At 54.1% G+C, this 25,313-nt stretch overlaps 13 protein-coding genes across 13 annotated transcripts; 7 read left to right on the forward strand and 6 right to left on the reverse strand.

Moving 5' to 3' along the window:
• Positions 1–194: 194 nt before the first annotated feature.
• N7510_007599 (translation machinery-associated protein 20) lies at positions 195–1,013 on the forward strand (the record flags this gene model as incomplete). The annotated part of the gene is made up of 3 exons (XM_056979524.1): positions 195–208; positions 409–549; positions 623–1,013. The coding sequence occupies 3 exons, from the start codon at positions 195–197 to the stop codon at positions 1,011–1,013; spliced, it is 546 nt and encodes a 181-aa protein (XP_056832567.1).
• Positions 1,014–1,211: 198 nt separating this feature from the next.
• Positions 1,212–4,701, reverse strand: N7510_007600 (RIC1 family protein; the record flags this gene model as incomplete). The annotated part of the gene is made up of 5 exons (XM_056979525.1): positions 1,212–2,021; positions 2,074–2,549; positions 2,602–2,869; positions 2,922–4,316; positions 4,372–4,701. The coding sequence occupies 5 exons, from the start codon at positions 4,699–4,701 to the stop codon at positions 1,212–1,214; spliced, it is 3,279 nt and encodes a 1,092-aa protein (XP_056832568.1).
• Positions 4,702–4,955: 254 nt separating this feature from the next.
• On the forward strand, positions 4,956–6,113 carry N7510_007601 (uncharacterized protein; the record flags this gene model as incomplete). The annotated part of the gene is made up of 3 exons (XM_056979526.1): positions 4,956–4,958; positions 5,008–6,002; positions 6,053–6,113. 3 exons carry the CDS (start codon positions 4,956–4,958, stop codon positions 6,111–6,113), a joined length of 1,059 nt encoding a protein of 352 aa, XP_056832569.1.
• Positions 6,114–6,885: 772 nt separating this feature from the next.
• Positions 6,886–7,464, reverse strand: tim44 (protein translocase subunit TIM44; the record flags this gene model as incomplete). Its single annotated transcript, XM_056979527.1, has 1 exon — positions 6,886–7,464. One exon carries the CDS (start codon positions 7,462–7,464, stop codon positions 6,886–6,888), a length of 579 nt encoding a protein of 192 aa, XP_056832570.1.
• A 147-nt stretch (positions 7,465–7,611) lies between these two features.
• On the reverse strand, positions 7,612–8,502 carry N7510_007603 (uncharacterized protein; the record flags this gene model as incomplete). The annotated part of the gene is made up of 1 exon (XM_056979528.1): positions 7,612–8,502. The coding sequence occupies one exon, from the start codon at positions 8,500–8,502 to the stop codon at positions 7,612–7,614; it is 891 nt and encodes a 296-aa protein (XP_056832571.1).
• A 209-nt stretch (positions 8,503–8,711) lies between these two features.
• N7510_007604 (putative VPS9 domain protein) lies at positions 8,712–13,903 on the forward strand (the record flags this gene model as incomplete). The annotated part of the gene is made up of 4 exons (XM_056979529.1): positions 8,712–9,395; positions 9,748–9,912; positions 9,975–10,224; positions 10,293–13,903. The coding sequence occupies 4 exons, from the start codon at positions 8,712–8,714 to the stop codon at positions 13,901–13,903; spliced, it is 4,710 nt and encodes a 1,569-aa protein (XP_056832572.1).
• Positions 13,904–14,369: 466 nt separating this feature from the next.
• N7510_007605 (uncharacterized protein) lies at positions 14,370–15,416 on the reverse strand (the record flags this gene model as incomplete). Its single annotated transcript, XM_056979530.1, has 1 exon — positions 14,370–15,416. One exon carries the CDS (start codon positions 15,414–15,416, stop codon positions 14,370–14,372), a length of 1,047 nt encoding a protein of 348 aa, XP_056832573.1.
• A 540-nt stretch (positions 15,417–15,956) lies between these two features.
• N7510_007606 (uncharacterized protein) lies at positions 15,957–16,299 on the forward strand (the record flags this gene model as incomplete). Its single annotated transcript, XM_056979531.1, has 3 exons — positions 15,957–16,061; positions 16,115–16,197; positions 16,245–16,299. 3 exons carry the CDS (start codon positions 15,957–15,959, stop codon positions 16,297–16,299), a joined length of 243 nt encoding a protein of 80 aa, XP_056832574.1.
• A 61-nt stretch (positions 16,300–16,360) lies between these two features.
• N7510_007607 (alpha-N-arabinofuranosidase) lies at positions 16,361–18,177 on the reverse strand (the record flags this gene model as incomplete). Its single annotated transcript, XM_056979532.1, has 6 exons — positions 16,361–17,265; positions 17,317–17,416; positions 17,467–17,555; positions 17,627–17,754; positions 17,822–18,016; positions 18,071–18,177. 6 exons carry the CDS (start codon positions 18,175–18,177, stop codon positions 16,361–16,363), a joined length of 1,524 nt encoding a protein of 507 aa, XP_056832575.1.
• Positions 18,178–18,878: 701 nt separating this feature from the next.
• N7510_007608 (uncharacterized protein) lies at positions 18,879–20,704 on the forward strand (the record flags this gene model as incomplete). Its single annotated transcript, XM_056979533.1, has 7 exons — positions 18,879–18,905; positions 18,965–19,010; positions 19,065–19,143; positions 19,198–19,389; positions 19,448–19,691; positions 19,741–19,997; positions 20,047–20,704. 7 exons carry the CDS (start codon positions 18,879–18,881, stop codon positions 20,702–20,704), a joined length of 1,503 nt encoding a protein of 500 aa, XP_056832576.1.
• A 128-nt stretch (positions 20,705–20,832) lies between these two features.
• N7510_007609 (PSME3-interacting protein) lies at positions 20,833–21,657 on the reverse strand (the record flags this gene model as incomplete). The annotated part of the gene is made up of 2 exons (XM_056979534.1): positions 20,833–21,413; positions 21,492–21,657. 2 exons carry the CDS (start codon positions 21,655–21,657, stop codon positions 20,833–20,835), a joined length of 747 nt encoding a protein of 248 aa, XP_056832577.1.
• Positions 21,658–22,237: 580 nt separating this feature from the next.
• On the forward strand, positions 22,238–23,231 carry gcy1 (putative glycerol dehydrogenase Gcy1; the record flags this gene model as incomplete). Its single annotated transcript, XM_056979535.1, has 3 exons — positions 22,238–22,254; positions 22,305–22,682; positions 22,736–23,231. 3 exons carry the CDS (start codon positions 22,238–22,240, stop codon positions 23,229–23,231), a joined length of 891 nt encoding a protein of 296 aa, XP_056832578.1.
• A 268-nt stretch (positions 23,232–23,499) lies between these two features.
• N7510_007611 (uncharacterized protein) lies at positions 23,500–24,954 on the forward strand (the record flags this gene model as incomplete). Its single annotated transcript, XM_056979536.1, has 2 exons — positions 23,500–23,552; positions 23,631–24,954. 2 exons carry the CDS (start codon positions 23,500–23,502, stop codon positions 24,952–24,954), a joined length of 1,377 nt encoding a protein of 458 aa, XP_056832579.1.
• Between the last annotated feature and the right edge of the window lie 359 nt (positions 24,955–25,313).

A 25,313-nucleotide genomic window follows, 5' to 3' on the forward strand; every position in this document is an offset into this window, starting at 1 on the left:
AATCAAAATATACACCGTCTGTCCAAATCTATCGGAAAATGTAGTTTTCGCTGTACCTGTAGCTAAATGTAGTAGTAAACTGTGGTCCCCGTCCTCCTCTGTCTGCGGACGATCGTTGCACGTGACCCGCGCTCCCCGCGCATCCCACTTCCTCCAGCTCCAGCTCTCTTGACTCCAGCTCCTAACACACAACCATGTTCAAGAAAGAGTGAGTCGCTGATCTTGTCCCTGAAACCCTGCTGCAGTGGATATCTACTCCATATCCACAAAAAAACAATGGCCTGTCTAGCCATGTCCTTCCACACACTAGACACATCTTTTCTTCACAGAAACAAAGAGAGCAACATACCTGTTCACCAGGACAAGACTCCCAAGTCCACAAACAATAGCTAATGTGACATCCTCTAGGATCCCCCCGAGCAATCGCTCAAAGGTCAAGTCCTCCGTGGCGCGCGGCCTGCGCCAGCGGCTCCTGGAAACATACCCAGGATTCGAGCCGTATATTGAAGAAATCCTCCCAAAAAAAGCCTCACTGGAAGTCGTGAAACTGTACGGCTTTTCCCCTTCTTTCCTTCTCCTAACACTAAATCCAAACCAAATCTAACAACCCAACCCAAAACAGACCAGAGCGCGCAACCCTCTACACGATCGACTCGAGGCCTCTCTTCTTCCAGCCCTTCGACGGCCCGCCCATCCCACATCTCAAACTCGTGCACCAATTCCCCTCGGCGATCCCGACGGTGCAGATCGACCGTGGCGCCATCCGCTTCGTGCTCTCGGGCGCTACGCTCATGGCTCCCGGGCTGACGTCCCCCGGCGGGAGACTGCCTGATGCAGAGCATGCCATTGAAGCGGGGCAAGTTGTTGGAGTTAAGGCTGAAGGGAAGGAAGAGGTGTGTCTGGTTGGTGTGCTGAAGGCTGGCACGGAGGACATCAAGAGTAAGGGGAAGGGAGTCGTTATGGATGAAGGGCATTATTTGGGGGATGGGCTTTGGAATATTCATTTGGATTGATTGGATTGGCAGTGAGAAATATGTTTTATGCTTGGTCTTATACCTAGGTAGGTCTTCTGGGTGGTGCATATACCATCGGTATGATGATGATGAATGAATTGAGAAGGATATGCCGCTTGATGAGAAAGATGTTCGCCAAGAAACACGAGATTTATATACAAGGATGTGACCAAAAGAAAAATATGCTTCCGGCAAGATTCAGATGCGCCTGATTTCACCCGACTCGATGAGCGGCTGGATATGGGTATTCATCCCCCACGTCGCCGTCCTGCCCACCCGGCAGTCCTGAGGCCGACGAGGCCGGCGAGAGGAAGATGCCCACGAGGGCGTCCTAACCGGAAGACTTAGTCCCAAACCCTTGATACTAGCCGCGGAGCCAGTGCGAGATCCATTCAAAGTAGGGCGGGAGGCAGTCGAGCGCAAGCCGACGCGGGAGATAGCGCGCTGGAGCATTTCACCAGAGGAATCAAGAGCGATCAAAAACCGAGCCAGCTCGGCGCAGAGCTCCCAGTCGTTCTTTTGCGAGGCGAGCCCGATCAGACGGACGACATATTCTTCAATTCGGCTGTCATGGCCGTGTTCTTCTTCGTCCTCGAAGGCTTGTAGAACTAGCAAATACCCTACGGCCGTCTTGAGCGAGTCGAGTCGGAGGGCTTGCTCGAAGAGGTCTTTTGGTGGTGGGAGGTAGCTGAATAGCGTGCGCCAGGACCGGAGTTCTGTTTTTCGGGTGCATTGAACGACGATATCGAGGTAGTCCTTTGGTGGGAGAGATGCTTGCAGGAAGCCGATGACGGTGGGAAGTAATGGTCCTTCTCTTGCGACAGATTCGCCGGTCTTGTTTGTATGGCTCTCGTTGTCAACTTCGTCGTCGAGAACATGGTGTAGCAGGATCTCCAAACCGTGGGCGAAATATGACAGGTGTGAGAAGTGTCGGCAGAGGGAGAGCGCTGCAGGTGTGCCGAGATTCATCAAGCCATACTGGAGGAAGTACGGGAGGAAAAGAGTTGTCTAAGTTAAAGAGTAAGCATTTTGGACTCACGGTACCGATGAAAGAACATACCCGGATGGCAAATTTCAAAACGGTGAAGGACATATCCCGTCTCTGCATCATTTCGGACTCGATACCCAGAACAATGCCTTTGCTTAGCAGTACGGACAGGGGATAAAAGTCCAGAGGGATATTGAGAGGCGCCGGCACCGTCTCTTCTGTCAGGACATCCTGAACATCATTCCATGTCAAGAGGTCCTTGCCGCGGAACATCCAGAGAGAATCTCGAAGGGATAGACTACTATGTGATTGCTCCAGTGCCATCTCCGTCGATGGACTACCCGGTGGTAATTCGTCGCCTGTGGATGAAAAGTTGAACGAAACCTGGTCGCGCATCAGAACATAATACTCCACATCGTGCGAGACGATGCGCATATCGTATTTCAGCTCGCCTTTTTCTGACACTGTCGGCTGCAACAGAACCAGGTTCCCATCGACGAGCAGAAGGACAGATGCGACCTTGACATCTTGAGATGGATCGCCATTACCTGTGAACTTGTTAGGTGCTTCGTGAACTGTATGACGCTAAACAAAACTGACGCATTTGGTCTTCGGGTAAGACCCAACTGATAGCCCGAACCCGCGTTGGTGCCCGTACAATTCCATTGAAGGCAATCTGTCCAACAGGAACAAGAGTGATCTGCGGCTGCATCGAGTTGATGACATAGTGGTATAGAATGTTATCGTAGGTATAGACAAGGGAGGAATCTTCCCCAGAGGGCCCGATGAACACCACCGGCGACGGAAGGTACTCAGTATGCATGACTGAGTTGTTGCTGAGAGAAGCCTCCCGTGAATAAAGACGTATCTATGCTTTTAATCAGCGGCTGACCACAATCCGCGGACACAAAAAAACAAACCTCATATGATCCGTCGCTCTCGACAGCAGCAATCAAAATATGCCCATACCAACACATCCCACCCCGAACGGCGAACGAATTCTCCGCCTTGGCGTCCTCAAAGACTTTCCACCGGCCACTGTTCACGCTGTAATGTGCAAGCCCTCGTCGGCCGGCTATCGCCACATACCGTCCATCCTGAGACACAACACAGGACCGAATAGGCCACTGTGAGTGAAGATAAGCCGGCGGATACTGAGCATGATGCCACAGCGAATCCTTGCCCGAGATGGTCATCAGGTCGGGAAGGTCGTGTCCGCGATAAAGAATAAATTCAGTGCCCGTTTGCAGCAACCCGCGTGCAAGATTGGCGGACGAGAAGCACCCAGTCAATGCACTGCGAGCTGTCTCCAGGATCCAAAGACGCCGGTCATTCTGTCCAGACAGAATGATATCGGAGCCACCGCCAATCCAGCAACCGTTTGAAACGCCCATGAGCCAGTCCTCTGAATTTGCTGCGGCCAAAGACGAATCGACGGAGAAGCTGTTCCCTCCGGGCTTGCCAAACACACTCCATGTCGTCCAGCCGCGCTCGTACCCTGCAAATAGACAGTATCCATCGGGCGAATAGTTCATGAATGTCAAGGCGCCAGTAGTAGTTGGTGTCGCTGGCAGGTGTAGCTTGTGAGAAAGAGGAACATTGCCCATGTAATCTTTGGCAGTGTACACCAGAATCTCACCATTCGTGCAATTCACCGTCAACAGAGAAAAGCGCGCATTCACAGCCACTTTAACAGCCTCCTCACCAGCTTCCTTTGGGTCATGGAAACAGTGGCCATGGAACAGTTTGTTGGGCGCTTCAGAGTCAGACTGCGCCCCAGAAGCTCGCTGCACGGCATATGCCTGGCCAGTATTCGTGATCCATATCAGAAGGTTCATCGCACGATCATAAACCATGTCGACAATCGAGACCTTCTTGGGAACATTGAGGATGCGACTCAGCAGCTCAGAAGTCGTCTGGGTTCCGCCCGCCTCGGGAGTCCATCGGATGCATTGAATAGCCGACGGCTTCACGGTAGCAACCACGAGTTCCTGATCCAGCGCCAGCGCCTTGACGATCCCAGACTCGATTTTGATTGCCATGCGGAACCGAATGCTGATATCCCCGACGATATTGGCTTCTTCGACCGCTGAAAACCGTGACAACTGTTGGCGCCGAGGCTGTGTGTTTTGGTCGAAGTTCTGCTGATAGACTCGTGTTGAGGGGTCCGATGCCACGGAATAGGTCAAGAGGTATCCTTCGACGGTTTGGATGACAAGGATCGTTGAATCTGGGTGCATGAGAAGTGCCACGTTGGAGCCGTATGTCTTTAGTGAGAACGAGGACCGAGCTATTGCCGCCACAACGGCTGTGGGCTGCGGAGGTCATCAGCAGCGAACGTGACTTAAAGTGAGAACAGTATAACCATACCCTTGTTTGCCAGACAGCAATGGATGTCTCGGTCATGGTGGCGAACATATGCCCCGAGCGCGAAACGCAGAGGCCTTTGATAGCCTCATCTTCCCACTTGGGGCCGTCCGTCGCAGGCGAGCTTTCAGGTTCGGGCTTGGGATCGGGCTGGGGCTCATGATCATCGCTAGCGAGGGCTTCGGTATCTTCGTTGTTATCATTGTTGTCTAGTGAGCTTCGCGGTTCCGAGAGAGGGTTGTGGGGAGGTTGCGGTACTCCATCAGACGAGACAGACGCGATGGCAGGGCCGTTGATGGCATAGACCCGGGGGACTCCATTGGGCCAATACATGGCTCAGGTCGTGGGAGGTCACTGGATAGGATGGGCCGGCAATGGATCACATCGAGGCATTTCCAATGATAATTCGCATTAATGTTGTGGTTGGTTGCTGTAGAAAGACAAGCTGGCCAACGGATGATAGATGGCGCATCACGTGCTGACTGAACTGCTCCCCGCATTGATTGTCGCCAGCTTTTCTTCTTTTTTTTCTTCTTGTTATCCTCTCACTTTCCTGATATACCCTTCTTTTCTGGGATATCGCTGCTATGGTCAGTAATTCTAGGCCTTTGACTTCCATATCCACACTAACAACACCAGTCTCCCACAGAAAGCAAGAAGCGCCTGGCCCTGGCCATCATCGACTTCCTGGGCTCTAGCCTGAAGGATGGCACCCTGACCGCCGACGATGCCGAGTCGATTGAAATCGCCCAGTCCTGTATCGCCGATACCTTCAAGGTAGACCCGACCGACTCGGCCGCCGTGAACGACGCTGTGGGCGGCCAGTCCTTGGCCAACATCTACAGCGTCTACGAGAAGCTGCGGAGCAAGTCCTCGCCTCAATCCGCCGACAGCGGGGCACAGTCATCTGGAGCCACCGAGCAACCCAAGGCTGGCTCGCCGACTACCGAGTCCGACAAGCTCAAGTCCGAGGGTAATGGCGCCATGGCCCGCAAGGATTACAGCCAGGCTATTGAGCTCTACACCAAGGCGCTGGAGATTGCCCCCGCCAACCCGATCTACCTCTCTAACCGGGCCGCGGCGTTCTCGGCCGCCGGACAGCACGAGAAGGCTGCGGACGACGCTGAGCTGGCCACTGCGGTGGATCCCAAGTACTCTAAGGCGTGGAGCCGGCTGGGTCTCGCCCGCTTCGACATGGGCGATTACAATGCCGCCAAGGAGGCTTATGAGAAGGGCATCGAGGCCGAGGGCAATGGTGGCAGCGAGGCCATGAAGCGTGGCCTGGAGACCTCCAAGCGCAAGATCGAGGAGGCCAGCCGTGCCACGGAGCCTCCCGCTGAGGATCTGGATACTGCTCCGGGTGCATCCCGTGGTGCAGGTGGTATGCCTGATCTGTCGTCGCTGGCTAGCATGTTTGGTGGAGGTGCTGGCGGCGGTGGTGGCATGCCCGATCTGGGCTCCATGATGAACAACCCTATGTTTGCCAGCATGGCCCAGAATCTGATGAGCAATCCCGACATGCTCAACAACTTGATGAGCAACCCGCGGCTCAGACAGATGGCCGAGAACTTTGGCCAGGGAGGCGGCATGCCAGATATGTCCAGTCTGATGAGCGACCCGAGCGTTGCCGAGATGTAAGTTGAAACCGACACCCCTCGAGAACCTTGGCTAACGTACTTTCCAGGGCCCGCAACATGATGGGAGGTGGTGGTGGCGGCGCCGGACGAGGAGAAGGTGGCCAGTAAGCGGGATGACGGAGTGATGGGAAACGAAAACATATGAATGATATACTGTCATTGTTGTAAAGTCGAGTTTTGAGCAGCGTTCTTTAGAAAGAATTGATTCGCTATGACACCGTGAATTTCCCAATTTCGGTTACCTTCATGTTCACATTAACAGCACGGATAGCTTGATAGTAGTGGCTAGCCGATGATACTCTCGAAAGCTGTTTACTCCAGGCTCAGAGGTAAATGGATATAATAGGACAGAAATCTCCTTTCATGGATTTATTTACACAACTCGAGCACGCTCCCAGTCAGCCAAATGGCGATATGATCACAGCCCAAATGCAATCCAACAGACGAGGGGAGAGTGGATATGAAAACAACACAGGAACGCCAGCGAAACACCACACGAATCAAGAAATGCCACCAAATCAGCTCAACGCGCAACTGCCATCCATGTCTATGTAATAATGGTAGGGGTTCTTTTTCATTTGGGGGGCCTGTCCATAACAGTTGGAAGGAGCGAACAGACAGAACTGGGACGGAACCAAGCATTAATACAGGAAAAGAGAAGGGTTGGTGGACCGGCAAACGTTCGAGGGTCGGGGGTCACTGAAATAAAACGTCGGCGCCAGTTCCGCCTGGCTTGATATGATGATATAAAACAGCCATATTGTACAATTGAGGTGATGAGAGTCAAGGTGTAAAGCGGAGGGAGGTAGAGATGAGGCCCACGAGAGGCTATATCGGTGTAAATAGAAGAGTCATTGCGTGTCGAAATGGTTTGACCGACTTAGATGTAGTCGCGAGCGGCCTTCTGCAGCTCAATCAAGCGCCAGCCCCGGGTTTCGGGGTTGTTGACTTCTTCAGGTATCCGAGTCATACCGATGGCGTAAGTGACCAGTTGCACCTTGTCCTCCATACCTGCGGCAAGCTCACCGCTCTTGACGTTGCGGTAGACATGAACTTCCTGCGTCCGGCAGGTGACGACGAACACAGGGATCTCACCAGGATCCAGCAGGCGAGCATGCGAAATATCAACGCCACGGATGTCCAGAATGCGGCCATCCGACTTCAAACCGGCAGTGGTGTATTGTTGAGCGAGAGCCGCGTAGACGTGGTACTGCGCATCAGAGAGCCAAAGCTTGAGTGTCTCAACATCACCCTTGACATAGGCATCGAGAACCTCCGGGAGCATATATTCACGCATCTCGCGGAGAAACGCCTCCATCTGGAAGTTCGGGTCGATCTCACGGAACCTCTTAATGACCATCGCGGTCTCGTTCTCTGCGAAAAACCCAGCGACCCGGTCGGAGATGCTGCGCGCAGTACTGATAAGAGGGTTCTCCGACTCGTTGTAAACCTCCTTCATGGAAAAGAGTCTCTGCATCATCGGATTGGAGTCGCGGAAGTCACGCCACGACTCCTTCCAGGCAGCGTCTTTGTGGAGGGTGACGTTGGTTCCAGCCCTAGCACCACTCGGTTAGAGAATTAAATTCGAAGGTATCATGACGGAAACTTACTCGGGATCTTCCTCCAGGGGCCCCGACTGCCGCTTGCCAGTCCTGGCCTCCATTTCCTCACGGCGCTTCCGCTGCTTGCGTCGCTCTTCCTTCTCAACCCATCCACCATAGCGGGAGCTGCTCCCATCATCAATCGTTTCCTTCACGTTTTTATAGGCTTCAGTCTCTCGAACGGGTCTCGTGGCCCGCTCGATTCCCGACCCGGTGGCGGTGACACCCTTCCGAACGCCCTTGACCACGGGGGTATTCCATGTCCAGGCAGCACTCTTGCCAATTACTTGACCAGTAGTTTTCAGGGCCGCCGAGGTGCGCGTCTGGGCGGCACCCGAAGCGGCTTCGTAGGCCGCGCGTGCACGCTTCACGTTCTCGTTCTCGCTGAGCTCCTGCGCCGAAGAAGCCAGCGCCTTGGTGGACTCGTTCCACTCCTTGGACGCCTTGAACTCGGTTTGGAGAGTCTCCCGAAACACTTGCCAAGGGGTCTTGTCTCCGTGCGGTGGTGGCGGAGGAGCGTCTTCCTTCTTCTCCTCTCCCTTCTCTTCCTTGGACTGCTCGCCTTCTGACTTGTCCTCTGACTTTCCGTCCTCGTCCTTCTCTTCTTCTTTTTGCTGCTCCTGGCTTGGCTGCTGCTTCTGTTGCCAGAGAGTAGTTGCGACGTGAAAAGATCGGGTCAAAGGGAGAGCGGCAAATGGTGAAATTAGCTGCGTCGTGGAGAGGGGAGGAGATGGGAGGGTGGTTCGACGGCCTGACGAGAAGACCAGAGTCTGCGCTGAGACTGTCGAATACGCCGACGCTCGAGAAGCCAACAGCTGAGAAGTTGCTCGTAGGGCCGGGGCCCGAGATCGCAATGTCGCCGCCCGCGCGGTGGCAGACATCCTAGTCGGAAGCATGCTCCAAGAGACAGAGAAGAAATAGAAATAATAAAACAAGGGAAGAAAAAGGGGGAACCCGAGAGTTGTGTCAAGAGAGGGTGAGATGGCGGGAAAGAAAGAGAAGGCGAAGTCGCTGAGGAAAAAGTTGCGGGTGCCAAGACCCGCGAAAAACTCCCCCGGCTCCTTCATTGTTCCTCCACTGCGACTTCCTTCCATCACAATCCACCATGACCTCCTCTTTCTCTATGGGGGCCCTGACCAAGGCATTGCCGTCCCTATGTCGGCAATGTCATCCCCAAGCGTCGTCCCTACGCACAATTCGACCCTTTTCGTCTTCACCTCGAAGGCCCGCAGGCCCAGAGCAAGCATCCTCCGAACCCAATACCAATACCACCAGCACCCCGACGTCCACCCGCGACTCATCGTCCTCGCTGGACATCTTGACTCGGATCGCACAAGGGAACATTACTTCATCTGCACGTGGACGCCCTGGCAACTTCCGACGGGCCCAGAGCATGGAAGACGAGATGCTCACCAACCCCTACCCCGACCGCGCACCTCCCCACCACCTGCACGTCTTCACACACAAACACAACACGATCCTCACCTTGACCCGGCCGAATGGCAACCCCATGATGTCGATGGGCAGTGGCCAGATTGGTTTCCGCAAAGGCGGCCGTTCGGGCTTCGACCCGGCCTACCAACTATGCTCGCATGTCCTCGCCCAGATTCAGGAACGAGGATATCTCTTGGAAATTCAGCGGCTCGAGATTGTCTACCGGGGGTTTGGAAAGGGACGGGATGCCTTCAACAAGGTCATTCTGGGGAATGAGGGACGGAAGATTCGCGGGCTGGTCAGCCGAGTGACGGACTCGACGCGCATCAAGTTTGGTGGGACTCGCAGCCGCCGGGTGCGTAGACTGGGTTGATCTGGACTGGCCCGTACTGGGCATGCCTCGCTTCGGGGTCCCTGATTCTATTTATTTTGTACACTAGCAATGACAGATCTATACACATATGTTATTCCCTTTGCATCCAAACCTAGTGAATGAATATTGCCCAAAGCGGTATAGCGCGTTCAGCTGGCCATCGATCACGTTCTCGATCTTCTCCCTGTTGCCTTCGATCATCCCGATTACCTACCTAGGGAGGTAATAGTGATTTATCGATTGGGCTCCAGCTGCCTACGGTGTTGTGCCGCTGTCCGACTCATCGCATCCCCCTCTGACCTCATCCTGGACCCGGTGATTGCATGCGCCAGAGTTGCCCTTCCCCGCGACTCGTCTGGTGCGAGACGAACGGCTTGATGAGGACCAGAGTTCTTTCGCTGGGCCGTCCAAAACCGTTTGGATGCACCCTCTAAACCCTTTCCTGCGTGCTTTCTTCCGAAGCACTGTTCCGGGCCAGTGTACTCCCGTCGAGAACCATGTAAGTGCAGCTCCCGGACGGATGAACCGGAGAGCCTGATTAACCACTGCCGTGTCCGACAGGTCTTGCTCGTCCCGACGACAGAATGCCTGGCCGGATCGCGCGACCGGGAATCCACGCTCCTCTACTCAGACCTCGTCGCGTCGGAGGAGTTTCTAGGGAGCCATGTGCTGCGCATCCCGATGCCCCTTGGCCCTCCAATGGGGAAAGAGGAGACAAATGTGCGCGATAACAGGAGCAAGGCGAAGCAGCTGACTACCTTCAATGGGAGAACGGTCATCATCAAAGAGAATTCGGTCTACAGCAATAAAGGTGAGCGGGAGGAAGCCATAGCGGCAAGCTCGGTGATGACGTGCGCTGACCGGCCAATCTCTCTCCAGGCTTCAAGTCCTTAACCCAGGCACAACTGCTGTCTGACGCCCTGTATTACACCCCAACGAATGAGTCGCGACCATGGCTCATTTACTATATCTCCCGTCCGTTGATCGGCTCCTACGATCCCGCGAGAATCATCCCCGCGGCTGTACCAGGGACTGAAACGAAGAAGACCGGGGTGACAATTGCTGGCAGAAAGGATGGCGAGCCAAATGGGTCACCGGCGAAACAAGAGATCAAGTCCTTCCATGAACTGCTAGCGAATTTCCCTATGATTGCAAGGCAAATGCAACCGGGCCTGGAAAGACTGTTCCGCGAGTTTAGTATAGAGCTAGGCAAACCGCTGCCCCAACCACCCTCACACTCACGATCGCCTTCCGCGTCTGGCAGTGAAAGCGAAAACAGGTTATCACGCACTGAATCCTTGACAGATGAAAGATCGTCTATCCGCAGTTGGTCATCCCGTGGCCGAGCCCAACGACCGTTCCAGTCCGACGAATTCTATGTGGACGATGAAGATCTAATGCGTCGGAGCTTGGAAACCGCGGTCACGGCAGCAATTGATCTCTTTCGCCTGGTAGACAAACAGCAATTGTCATTTCTGGGCGCAACCACAGATCTGACGGGGCCTCTGGTTGAGAGTCTGATTGAACGCTACGTTGCAGAACAAGTTCATGAACCTTTACTCTTTTCCCGGCTATGTGCCTTCCGACAGCCTGAAGACACAGAACTGGACACTCGCATCCGACAAATGGAGAGCATCGATGTCTCTCAGGTTGGCATGACCATGGAAGGCGGGCGGGAGGGAAAGAGAGAGCTAATTCGACGGCTTGGGCGAGGAGTGGAAGCATTTCGGAAAATGAACGAGGCAAGGTGTCCTCATGATATGCTCAACACTCTCCTGGAAACGGTCAAGGTCATTTCTTTCCCCGGCAGCTATAATCGGGTGGACGGACCTGCGTCTGAAAAGAGTTCTCCTCCCGTGACGATCAACGCCGACGTTCTGGTCTCTCTCCTGCTAGTGGTTGTCATCCGGTCTCAAATTCGACACTTGCAGGCGCGTTTGTTGTATATGCAGCATTTTATCTACATCGAGGACGTGGACAGTGGTGAAATGGGCTATGCCTTGAGCACTTTCGAGGCAGTTTTGATGTACCTTGTCACCGATTCGGCGGGTCTGCGACGTGCCAGTGCTCGAAACAGACGCCTGTGGCAGGCCACCAAAGCAGGCAGGGTTTCGGACATGAAGAGCATTTTGGAACCGGATGAAGACCACCAATCTACGGACGAGGCTACTCCTCAGGAGCCCGAGCGGAAATCTGTTCTCTTCCAGACGGATGATCGCGATGAGCAAGACGAATTGCCCTTGGAATCGTCATCCGTGTACAGCCAGCCAGCCATCACAAATGGCGATCTATCACAGGAGGATGGCTCATCTGAAGCACCGCCCTTGTCACATGTGTTTCCGTTCCAGACTTGGAGGGCTGGGTCGCCTTTCAAGGATTATCATCGGCCTGTGAAGAAGGTATCGATGGACGTTCGCAGCTTGTCCGAGTCCTCTGCTGTTTCTTTCCTATCTCGCTCAACAACGATTGGGTCTATGGCAAGTGGGATTGAAGGTGACTACTCCCTTGAAACCTTGACAAAGACTCAGGATCCTGCAGGAGATTCAATTCCTATGATGACGGTGGAGAGCCGTCAGACGGAGGCGTTGAGGTATCTTCTCACTTTGGAGGAATACTATCCGTTGGAAGACATACTCGACGATACCAACGCAGATGGAACAACACTCCTCAATGCGGCCGTGCAACTAGCTCACACCGAGATCGTCGATATTCTTCTGGATTTTCTTTTCACCAAGGCAGACGAGAGTCTCGTTGCTTTCTACCTCACCAAGTCGGACGTCCACGGCCGCACAGCTGGCCACTATCTCTTCAGTACCCCTTCTCTTTTGCCCAGATTGGGTGGCCTTTTACCTTGGCGACAGCGTGACAAGCACGGACAGACGCCACTCTTTGCTCTCTGTCGGTCGTACGACCATCCAGAGTACAAGGACATGGTCAAAGCCGCATTGACAGCGGCCCAACGAGCCCAAGGTGATGGCAAACCTCTTCAGCTTGACGATCATGTGGACTCCAAGGGTAACACTCTTTTGCACATTGTTGGCGACCCGGAGATCACCAACCGAATTTTACAACAGAGCGACTGTGATCCAAACGCCACTAATGACAAGAGGTTCACACCTTTAATGATGGCGAGCAAGTACGGACGAATTGACCAAGTCCGGATATTGTTCATGGACCCGCGGGTCGACGTACACATCAAGGAGTCCCGCGGACTGACAGCAGTGGAACTGGCAAAAGACGATGAAGTACGAAACCGGGTCGACGATTTGATCCTTCTCTCCCATCCTCTACCGACGTATACAGACTCCTCTGGCCGTGTGACCATGGTCGTGCGGTCCTTTTTTGTGGAGGATGCGACAGTGCGCTTCATCCTGAAATCTGGGGCGCCGTTCCCGTCATCTGAATCAGTGGTGTCTCGGCCAGGATCCACGACGTACACCGTCACGACCTGCCGTCGCAGCTTTTCCGACTTTGAAAATCTAGCCAAGTGGTTGGCAGTAGAGCACCCGGCATCCTTCGTACCTTCACTGTCCGACTTCCGCAACCCATTCCAAATACACTCGAAGCCGTCGCGATCTGTGCTTCATGATCTTCAGGACAAACTTGACCGTTTCCTCAAGACGCTCTTGACCCATCCCACCTTCTCAACACATGAAATGCTCTGGGAATTCTTTCTAGTTCCGGAACTGCAGCCCGGGATGATGGCAGATCGATCTCAGCGCAAGGCCATAGTGCTCACCGAGACGATCGCTGACGACTATGAGCCCATCACCGTCGAAGGGATGCGAGACACGGAACAATTCATCACCCACGCCCAGGACATGGTCCGCAGCGTCCACGCCACCTCGCGCAATCTGATCCGCCGAGGTCATGCACTGCAAAACGCCGCCTCTGACCTAGCAGACGCCATGAGCCTCTGCTCGTCCGTTCTCTACACCTTCGAAGAACCCGCCAGGGCACTTCCTGCCTCGCACACGGACGCCTTCTCCCGCTATGCCACCTACCTCTCCACCTCCAGCTCCGACTCCTCGCCTCTCCTCCAGTATTTATCCGCGCTGACCTCCATCGATAACACCACAGCGGCAATCCTCAACTCCCTAGGCCGCCCGCTTTCCTTAATGGCCACCTTCAACGCCACAAAGCGCAACGTAACCCGCTCGCGCACATCTCTGCATTCGTCGTCTCTGCCCCGCAAATTCAACCTCAACCTTCCGGGCTTCGAAGAGTCTCGCCAGAAATCCGCGCGGGACCTCGAGAAGAAAATCCTCGATGGCGAAGACCAGGCCTTGCGCGTATCCAAGGAACTCTCATGGAATAAGGACGTTGTGGTTAGTGAGCTGGCAGGGTGGACGTCATGGCGGGAGAAGGTGGGCCGTGATGCCATCCGGACCTATGTCAAGGATACGCTCGTCCGTGAAAAGGAGCGGGGCAAGCGCCTGGAGCGCTGTTTAAGAAGTGTAAGGGAGGCGAAGAGGGCCAATGGAATATAAATGGAGTATTGGGTGATATGATAGACTTGGCTGTGATCTTAATGATTCTGTGTACATCTATCTCATGGTGGTTTTGGAGTGCTTTGCTACTTGCTTGTGTGAATACGACTTTATTACTGGAACCTTACTCGTCTTAGATTATGTCCTCGGTTCGATACATAGGGTCTTAAGGACATGGAGAGTGTAAATGTAGCGTGCAGTCATCTCCGAGGTTAGGGCTACAGTGTATGTGACTAAGCATATCTAACATAGTTGGCGGCATCACCGCATGGATGGATGAATGAATTTACATGTTTCATAGAGATTTCGTTAAAAAAAGTGGGTATTCGTCTTCTTCCTACGCCTGAGAAATGGTGATGCTAAACAGCAACACCAACAACCGTCCATCTTTCATCTCCCATCTACACCAGCTCTAATCCCGGCTAGAGAGCCATCTATTCATACAATACCATCCAAACAAAACCAGTCAACTGCCAAAAGACTGCGACAGAGGCGAAGCAGGATACCCAACCGTAGACCGCCGCGACGACTGTCCCGAGCCGGGACGAGAAGAAGAATTACTCACGCCCCGAATATCCCTCGCCGATTCACCTGATCCTCCTCTTCCTCGAGAGCTTCCTGCATGGGCTCTGCGCGGTTTCTCGGGTTCGTCGAACATCCATGCAACGGACTGCAACGACCACGGGCTGCCTGGTTCCACTGAGGCCTCAGATGCGCGCGAGAGGGTCTCGCTGGCGGATGGACGTGTTCTCTGCTCTGTTGAGCGCGAGGTACGGGAGCTGCCAGATTCGCGGCTGAGGATTGTGGGGGTCATGCCTTCTTTCGTTCCGTTGGCCATATCGCACAGCTGCGACGAGCATTCGGTCAGAGGCACCGTGGACGACTGCGAGAGTCGCGAGACTGGGCTGGACGGCTGCTGCTGCACGGAGAGATTCTGCGAGGAGGGTGTGTATCGGTCTGATGTTGACATGCTAGGTCGCTCTGTGCCCTCGGTAGACATGCGTTTCGAGAAAGCCTCGTTCTTGCTCAGACTAGTCGCCGAGGCATCGATACTCGTACGATACAGACGGGCCATCGAGCTGCGGCGGTCTGTCTCCTCGACGACGAAAGTGAGAGATGGCGAGCGGCTCCGACTAAACATGATAGACGCACGCTCGGACTGCTGGTCTTCTTCTTTCATAAGGAAGTCATCAAGCACCTTGGTCGTATCCTCTGCTAGAGTGAAAGTCGACGGGCCGAGAGCATTAAGATTCAACTCTTCCCTTTCGCGCTGGCGGCGTTCTCGTCGCGCGCGGCGGACGTACCACACCACCAGGAAGATGATGGCTGCGAGAGTGACCACGGTCATGATGGTCGCTGCGGCAATGGAGCTCTTGTGGTAGTTCTTTTGGGTGGTCGGTGGCTTGCTGCCCTTGGGGAAGGCCATTTCGGATGGGATCACGATGCCGGCGGGTGTGGATGAGTCCCAGAAGCGTTTGGAGGATGCGGTTACGCTGACACTGGGGGATGGCATCACGCAGAGCATGGGCAAGGATAGATGGCCATCCGTGGAAAGAAATATAGAGGATAGGGGTGGAAGGGAGAGGGACTGGGTATTGTCGGATGGCAGTCGCTATGATGTTTGAGTTGCCCGAACAACTTCGTTTACAGTTCGGAAGCCCCATGAGCAAGCAGAGAGTTCTTGTAATCAATCTCTCATTCATAACGACAATCAATGTATATGTTTACGGTCAATGTTGTTCAGATGGTACTGAACAGGGCGACTGTGCTCAACAGGTAGTCAGAACCACCCGCAACCCCAGTAGAGAAAATATATAGAGTGCAGAGCGCATGGACAACTGGAGGACATTCCAGCCAACATTACGACGGATTTTTCACTTCAACAGATTCTCTCCTCACTGTATCAGGATGTACACCCATTTACTCCGGATAGATCGCGTCTTCCCCACATGACCCCGATCGATCGACCTACGTCATCGGGGATCGGACCAAGGATATATGACGTGAATTTGTACTTCTTGACACTCTCTTCTTTACAACCACCAAATTGAAAATGCCTCTCGTCGTCCCCGGTATCAACTCTACTCCCGACGCTAAGTCCGACTGGGCAAATAAGCTGATGGGCAAGAAACTGAGTGACGCGACTAGCGATGTCAACGTTTGTTTACTCTCCGTGCTGTTGGAACGAGGCTATGTACTGAATCGCGATAGACGTTTGCGAAGAAGGACCTGCCGGAGTCGCATCGAGTGCTAAAGCCAGGTGATATGAAGACGATGGATCATCAGCCGAAGAGGTGTGTTTCTCCCTTTTGGTGCAAGCACCCATGTCTAATGATTATAGACTCAATATCCATGTCGGTGAGGATGGGACTGTTCACGACGTGAATTATGGTTGATATCCGTATGCAAATAGTTTGAAATGCAACAAATCTATGCTCTCTAAATGTCTATCGTCTCCTAATTTGACTCTGCCTTCCATCGCAGCAGCGTCAGAGAGTGCTTCGGGAACACATACGGCCCCTTTCCATCCCACGTCGACTCCTGGACACTCACCTCCTCCGTGCCCTTCATGTTCGTAGCCATAACATCCCCCGCCGTAACCGTAAAGACCGTCGCACCGCCCACAACGCCTTCAACCACACTCTCAAAGCTCTTCTCGTCATGAATGTTCACTACCGCCAGGTTCGCATACCCATCCTCCCCCAGCGTCGCACTGACATCCAACCAGGGCGTATCACGCGCCCCGCGCAACCAAGCCGGCGAGGTCTCACCTTCGTACACACCGCACGACACATGCGCTGCCACCGTCCAGCCACGCATATACTTCGAAAACAGATACAGCGGCCACCAGGTTGTCTGCTTCGTGATCCCATCCTTGGTGGTCATAAGCGGGGAGATGACATTGACGCTCTGGGCGATGCATGCCATGGCGACGTCGCGACTCTTGCGCACAAAGACGTTCAGCCAGATGGCCACAGCCAGCGCGTCAGAGAGCGTGTAGCTCTCCTCCGCGCCCTGGCTGCCCTCTGCGCGAATGGGGTCCCACACGTTCCATTCGTCGAAGCAGATCGTAGGCCGGAGCTGGGTGGGCGGGACGCCATTCTCGATGCGCGCGAGGTCGATCAGTCCCGAGGTGATTTCGATGGCGCGCTCAGCGGCGAGTGGCGCTGTTGCGTTGGGGAGGTGATCGTTCGAGCAGGTGTACAGGTGGATGCTGTGCATGTCGATTAAGGGCACGGCGCTGGTGGAGAGCGCGGAGTGCGCGGGCAGAAGACAATGCTTGAGCGTGTAATAGTCCCATGAGGCGGTGCCGTCTTGGCCGCAGAGAATTAGAATGAGGCTTGGGTCGAGCAGTTTGAGAGCTACGTGGGTTGTCAGTAAATATTATACCCGAAGAAAGAAAAGATAGATACCCTTTGCCCACTGTATCGCCTTGTGCGCGTAGGCTTCTTTGGTCATCTGCTCGACCTGCCATGGGCCCCATGTCTCATTACCCAGGGCCCAGTATTTGACCTGCACTTGTTAGTCAGTGCCGACAGCCATATGGATTAAGAGATGCGCACATTGTATGGCTCCTGTCGGCCATTTTTCCGCCGGAGGTTGGCATAGTAAGTGTCGCCGGTGCCATTGCAGTACTCGACCCACGCAAGAGCTGTCCGTGTTGAATTAGCTACTATCACGACTTGGCTACGAGAAGACGAGAGAAGGAAGAGATTAACAAACCCTCATCCAAAGTGCCTGTCCCAAAGTTGAAGCATAGGTAAGGCTCCGTCCCCAGCACCTCACACCACTTCATAAACTCATCCGTGCCGAACTGATTTGTTTCCGTTCCAAGCCAAGCCAGCTCGGGTCTATTATTTCCCCTGTCAGTCCCACTGTCGCGTAGAGCCTCGGTTAATTAAGTAAAAGCTAACATACCTTGAAGGCCGTTGGTCTTTAGGGCCCACCCCATCGAGCCAGTGGTACGTGGCGCAGAAATTGCCGCCGGGGTAGCGCACGACAGGGATATTCAGATCCTTCAACGCATCGAGAACGTCTTTGCGGAATCCGTTCGAGTCGGAGAGCGGATTGCCCGGGTCGTAGATCCCGCCGTAGATGCATCGGCCCATGTGCCTGGTCATCATTATGTTAGATTAGATCTGGTATTATGATGAGGTGCGCGCTCACTCTGTAAAACCGGCATAGATGTTAGGGTTGATCTTGGAGATGCGCCGAGTCGGATGGACCGAAATAACGGGCGTTTCATGCTCAACCTGTTTGGTAAAGGTTGTCATTGTGAGTGGAGAGGTGTAGTCGGAAGCGCGTGCCCTAAGTTAGTAGCAAGGTATGTCGCGAGCTGAGCTTGTCTTTTTCTCTCTTTTTGTTGCTCGGACTTTAAGTAGACAGCTACTGATTGATCGGGCCGAAGAATTAAAACAATTAACCTTCCCACTCGCTCTCAAACCAACTATCCGCTCCAACCCCCTCAGGTGATCACCAGGGTATGTCCCATCGGCTCTTTATCCGGCAATTCTCCTGCGGGGGACTCGGCTCAGACCTTATCCCGCAACGAAAATAAAGAGACCTACAAACGGAAGCGAGGCCGCATCTGGACTAATCCGGGGCAAGAAGCAGTGCCATTGCAGGAGTTGCCGAGGAAGTGCGAATTCTCCGTCAATCACGAGCCGTCCCCGAGCCCCGCCGGTGTCGAGCAGCCCAGCTTGAAGCTTTGACACTCAAACCCGACAATGGTTTAACGAAGGTAAATGATCTCGAGCTCGGTCCGAGTCATTGGATGTGGTGCCGGACACGCGATACGATGGTCCAGACTGGCTTGTTCGAGGATTTTCTCCTCCGATCCGAGCCCTAACTAGATGCGTTGCCTGAGCTCGACTATTTGTACCCGATGATCGCCCACCTCCCCCCGGTGTGTGTGGAGTTCGTTCCCCGGATTCTTTTCATCGTTCCCCATAATCGCGAAAGAATAACTGTCACCATGCATCTTTCTCCGTCATGGTACCAGGTATGGGACTATGGGATACTTTCTTTTTGGAAAGGTTATCAAACTGATCAATGGTTTAGTTCCTGGTTGGCGTCTTCGCCTCACTCGGATCATTTCTCTATGGATGTATGTTCTCTCTCAGGGTCTTCGGTGTCGAGTGCATAATCTAACTCATACAAGATGATCTCGGTGTTATTGCAGAAGTGATCATCTCCAAGTCTTTCGTCGCGAGATTCAATAATCCGGATTCCACACAAACGTAAGCAATTTACAAGACCCAGACCCTTCAAATCGAGGCTCATGAGGAAGATAGTGGACTGGTTGTTGCGATGTTTACCGCTGGTGCCTTCTTCGGTGCCGGATTCGCAGGTATCACCGGTGACTACCTGGGACGACGAAAGACCATCTCGCTAGGCTGTGTGATATTTTGTCTGGGAGGTGGTCTGCAGACCGGTGCGCGCAACATCGCATTTCTTTACAGTGGTCGATTTCTGGCTGGACTAGGGTATGTATTTTGGTTGGGTCTTACAAAAACTGCTCAGCTCACTGACAGCCAAGAATAGTGTCGGTTTCCTGACGATGATGATCCCCCTGTACCAGGCTGAGATCTGCCACCCGAAAATCCGAGGCCGGGTGACGGCGCTGCAACAGTTCATGCTGGGAGTTGGCGCGCTCTGCGCTGGGTGGATCTCGTACGGCACGTATGTTAATTTTTCGGGTGACAACGACGCGCAGTGGCAATTGCCGTTGGGTATTCAGCTCGTTCCAGCGGTCTTCCTTGGATTGTTGATCATGTTCTTCCCTGAGGTATGTGCCTGGCGTTTTCTCCTAAGTTCTTGGCTGATGCATACCCCAGTCGCCCCGTTGGCTCATTGATCACAACCGCCCGGAGGACGGTTTGCGTACTCTGGCCAAACTCCATGCGAACGGCAACGAGAATGACCCCTGGGTCCGGGCAGAGTATGCTCAGATCCAGGAGAGCATCACCTATGAGCATGAGCACGAGGCCAAGTCCTATGTCGAGCTGTTCAAGAACCGATCGTCGTTCCGCCGTCTGTTTCTGTGCATGGCACTTCAAGCTTCCGTGCAGATGACTGGTGTATCTGCTATCCAGTAAGGCACTTTTTTCTTGACACAGAAATGCCGGTCTGACTTCCAATAGATACTACTCAGTGTCGATCTATGCACAGATCGGAATCAGTAGTCAAGACTCACTGAAGTATCAGGCAATCAACAGTATCATTGCTCTGATCGCTCAATTCTTTTGTATGATGCTCATCGATCGATTCGGTCGACGCTGGTCCCTGATCGGCGGCAACCTGGGCAACTGCGCTACCTTCATCGCCGCTACCATCCTGCTGGCCAAATTCCCTCCCACGACGCAGAACACCGGCGCGCACTGGGGATTCATCATCATGACCTGGCTATACAACTTCTCCTTCTCAGCGACCTGTGGTCCCCTATCTTGGATCATCCCCGCTGAGGTATTCGACACGCGCACCCGGTCCAAGGGTGTCTCGATCGCGACAATGACCTCGTTCGCCTTCAACACCATGATTGGGCAGGTCACCCCGATTGCGATGAGCCACATCCACTATCGGTTTTATTTCCTTTTCGTCATCTGCAATTTCACCAACGCCTTGTTCTTCTATGCCTTGCTGCCTGAGACGAAGAAGGTGCCGCTGGAGGAGATGAACTATATGTTCTCCCATGCGCCGTGGATTGTGCCGGGGATTCGCAAGGAGGATTACTTGCCTCATGACTTGGAGCGTAAGGTCGAGGAGCAAGAGGTGAAGCAGGACACGGCCCACTTTGAGTAGAATAGGGCAGGAGAGGAGATCGAAATTGATGACTGGAAAATTGGGAGGAATCGTGGAATGGCCGGTTTCTTTTGTAGAACTATCCAGCCATACATTAAAGGAGAATGACAATTTTTGGTTAAATCTTTTTATTCTGATTCCGAATCGGATCCATATGCTGCTAGTCCAAGAGAGACAGGAGCGGGTTTTGCTGGCTGTTTAGCTTCGGGCTGTTTCCTAGCCGTATCTGCCTTGGCTGTCCCTGAGGGCTCCTTTTCAGCCTTTGCAGCTGAAGCCGTATTTTGTGTCTCTTTAGACCGGGTTGAAGTAGGTGCCGATGTCCCGGTAGCCTGGGGACCGCCCTGGCTCTGTTTTTGGGGTTCTTGGCCCTTGGAATCATCCTCTGGTCTCCCCGTTGCGGATGCCTTCCGCTTCTTCCCCGGGATCAAGAGATCCTTCTTGTCTCGCCGCCTCTTACGGCCGGGAATGGTCCATTCGTCTTCCTCTGCCGGCGTAATCTCCGAGGAGGTCGGTCCCAACATTGCCTTCTCGGCTTCTTCTCGCTGACGACGGAAGAGCTCGAGCTGGTCGGCCGTGTCCTTTTTGACGGCGGCTTCCTGTGCACGCGTGGACTCGAGCACCGAATCCAGGAACTCGATCTCATCTTCATCCAGGGAGCGGAATTGATTCTTCAGTCGTATCTTCTCCTCAAATTGCTCCTGCTTGGCCACTACAATACACCCGGCCATGTCAGTCGAACTCTTCTTGTTCCCCGTGATGACCGGCATCGGCATTTAATTGGGCTCACGCTTATTCTGTTCCAGCACCTCATAGAGACTCTTGCCGTCATTCTGGTTGCCGATCTCGGCTTTCCGCCGCCGTTCCTCTTCCAACTCCTGCTGTGCCTTGAGCCACTCATCGTCCCGTTCCACGGGCTGCTCGTTCGTGCCGGCCGAGACAAACCCGGATGACATGATGACCAAACTCTGGGTAAAGTGCTGACGATTGGTCCGAGCCCGAGTTTCGGGAGTAACGCGTGGCAATCGGGATAGGGGTGGAGCGTGGAGGATATTATCCGGTCCCTCGGGGGCCGTGTCTGTCTCGGGCTGCCAGGGAATGGAGCCGTGGGAGCAAATCAGGGCCCAGCCTAGGGGAATTTTCTGGAATCAGATGACGCAGCGAGGATGGAGAGAGACCGATAGCGGTGGGACCCAGTGGAGGTGGCAGTACTGGGCGGTGAGTGCCATTTAGCCGGAGTGGTTCGAAGGGCATTCATTCCATGGGGAGGAATGGGTGTGGGAGTGAGCGAGTGACGAATGAATAATATGGATGGAGAATGACAATTGACCCTGGGATTGGGCAAGGATGTGCAGGGTTGCGTATTCTTCACCAAATGAAGACTTTCACTATCTCCTTGACTAAGATGCCCCCACTCGGACCCCTCGGTCGACATCATCCCGCGCCTGGACCTGCCCGCCGTCACTGTTCTTATAAATCCCCGTGTCAGACCACTTCCTCTCCTCCCCATTACTCTCCCACCTCAACCGCACAAAAATGTCGAACCACACTCAGTATGTCTCCCGCTCCCAATATCGGCCAATTTCTCTAACAATGGCTACAGGAAGACCTACACTCTCAACACGGGCGACAAGATCCCCGCCATCGGCCTGGGCACCTGGCAGTCCAAGCCCAATGAGGTCCGGGAGGCTGTCAAGAACGCCCTGCTGAAAGGCTACCGCCACATCGACACCGCTCTGGCATATGGCAACGAGGCCGAGGTCGGTGCCGGGATCCGTGACTCGGGCGTTCCCCGCGACCAGATCTGGCTCACCACCAAGCTAGACAACACCTGGCACCACCGCGTCGAGGATGGCATTGCCTCATCGCTGAAGGACCTCGGCGTTGACTACGTGGACCTCTACCTGGTGCACTGGCCCAGCTCGACCGACCCCAATGACAAGAAGAAGCACCTCCCCGACTGGGACTTCATCAAGACCTGGTGAGTATTTTCTGGGTTGCGAGAATGGTTCAATGGCTAACCCCTCATTCCAGGCAAGAGATGCAGAAGCTGCCGGCCACCGGCAAGGTCCGCAACATCGGTGTCTCCAACTTTGGCATCCAGAACCTGGAGAAGCTGCTCAACGACCCCAGCTGCAAGATCGTCCCCGCTGTCAACCAGATCGAATTGCACCCCAACAACCCCTCGCCCAAGCTGGTGGCCTACAACACTTCCAAGGGTATCCACTCGACCGGCTACTCGTGCCTGGGATCGACCAACTCCCCCCTCTACAAGGACCCGACTCTGCTGCAGATTGCAGAGAAGAAGGGCAAGACCCCCCAGCAGGTGCTGCTGGTGTGGGGTCTGCAGAAGGGCTGGAGTGTCATCCCCAAGTCGGTCAGCAAGTCGCGCATCGATGCCAACTATGAGATTGATGGCTGGGACTTGACCGCCGAGGAGGTCAAGCAGCTGGATAACCTCAAGGACCGGTTCAAGGTCTGTGGGGATGACTGGCTGCCGATCAAGGTGTTCTTTGGAGATGACGAGTGAACCAAAGCGCACATTGGAGTACATACCTTAGTGTAGTTCTGAAGATACCAAAAAATGAATGAATGAACCATAGTCCCGTGTCTCCCTCGCCAAGTAGATTCAGCACTTCACACACGACGTCATTCCTGCACCGCCACACGGCCATCATACCGGGATCACGTGCGTGGCACTCCTGTGTAGAGGCCGGGTGATTAACCAGTCAGCCATCTTCTCTTCCATCCTCCATCATCATTCGGAGTCCCCCGAGTCTTCCATCTCAACTTCCAGTATGGCGCCTTCAGCTGGGCACCTGCTGCTCCCCAAGATATGGAGGGCAGCCAGGTACGTTGCTTGTCCCTTATCGTTCACCATCCTTATCGGATGGAGTCATCACAGTTATCAAGGCTGACATCTACTCAGGTTTGCCTATGAGAAGGCCTCGAGGGCCCTCCGAGCCAAATTACCGGAGCCTACCCAATCTTCTCTCCGACACCAGCCAGCGTATGCCCGAGTCAGCCGCCACCCCATCCCTCGCGCGGCTGCTATCCGTCAAGCCCGCAGCCGCCACTTCTCGACCCGTGCTGCTTTCGTCTCTGCCATCCGATCGGGCCTGCAAGCAGACACTGCTGTGTACAAGTCGACCCGCATCGCTACGAATGTCAGCCGGCTGACCAGCCAAGCGCCTTTCGCCTCAACTCTCCGTCCCAATTTGACCGGCGGCGCTCTTGGCCGCACCGCAGGCGGATATGCTGTCGGTGCAGGCCGATTTGGCGGAGCGCGTTACTTCTCCCATGGTCCTGCTGCTCCCGCACAGGTGATCCAGAATGTGTCCCAGGGCGTACGTGCTTTCTTCCTGTCTGGCCAAAAGGTCCGGTTCGATGGAATCGACCCTCGCACCGGCGACAAGCGGTACAAGGCCGTTAGCAGCTTGCAAGACCAGGCAGAGCGGCAGATGCTCGATGTTCCATACTACACCGCTGGCTCGCACCTCGACTTCAAGATTGCTCCCGTTATCGCTTCCCTCGACTCGAAGAAGATTATCCCCGGCACCAGCAAGACCCTCAACACGGAGGGCTTCATGGACCTTCTATCTGGTGACTTTGCTCGCTCTCTTCAGAACTTTGCGGCGACCATCAACGATCTCAAAAAACTTTCAAAACTGGGCGATCTGCCAATTACCCTCCTCAAGAACTCAACTATCCGCATCCGCTTCCCTGGCTGCGACGCGGACACCGTGGCGCGCCTGTGTGACGAAGTCGGCGTCCACCGCGGTATAATTGTCGAAGACGCAGACTTTGAACTGTGCACTGGCTCCGAGCTGGCACTGCTTTTTCCCTTCGCACCCAGCGTGGCGCCACCGTGTGGCCCCGAGCCGGCACTGCGGTTTCCCTTTGCACCAAGCGCGGCACGACCGTCTGACCCCAAGCGACCTAAGTCTCAGTCACCCAATGCCCTCGACTGGAAAAGCATGATGTCCCCTGAGCCTCACACTCCGTCTTCTGGCAACGTCCGTGAATTGGAGATTAGTTTTGAAGACAACGAGCTGTTTGGCCGCAACCCGTGGAATTCCTCGGCGTCCACCTTCTCCCGCATCAGCATGAGTGAATTGGGAGATCGTGCCTACTTCCCTGATTTCTCTGTCATTAGCACCTCAGAGAGCGGTGATTCCGAGGGCGTCCAGGGGATCCACCGATTCTTGGAGGAATGCAATCAGGCGGCTCGTGGAGAAGCTACTTTCCTTTAAATAGAAACCTGGCTGTCTCTTTCTTTCTTTTCTGTTCTTTCTTTGCATTTGCTTTGTTTTGGATATGGCCCAGGTAGGCCAGCATCGTCGCCCTGATACCACTCCGCTCCTTACCATTTTCTTAGTTTTGACTACAATGAAAACAAAATGTGTACCGTAACTTATTGCCATTCAATACACACTCAGACCCCAGAAGTACCTGAAAGCCACCTCGGGAATAGACCCCCGCTCATTGGCTGCCTTGATGCCCCATGTGGAGGTCCGACACTCCACTCGGATGATCTATGCATCGGCCAACAAGTATCAAGTATCAAGTGCGGACTTTTTCCAACGTTATGTGAAAGTAGGTGGTATCAAAC

This window comes from Penicillium lagena, assembly GCF_028827675.1.
Source record: "Penicillium lagena strain IBT 129212 chromosome Unknown utg000005l_segment0_segment0, whole genome shotgun sequence".
NCBI lineage: Eukaryota > Fungi > Ascomycota > Eurotiomycetes > Eurotiales > Aspergillaceae > Penicillium > Penicillium lagena.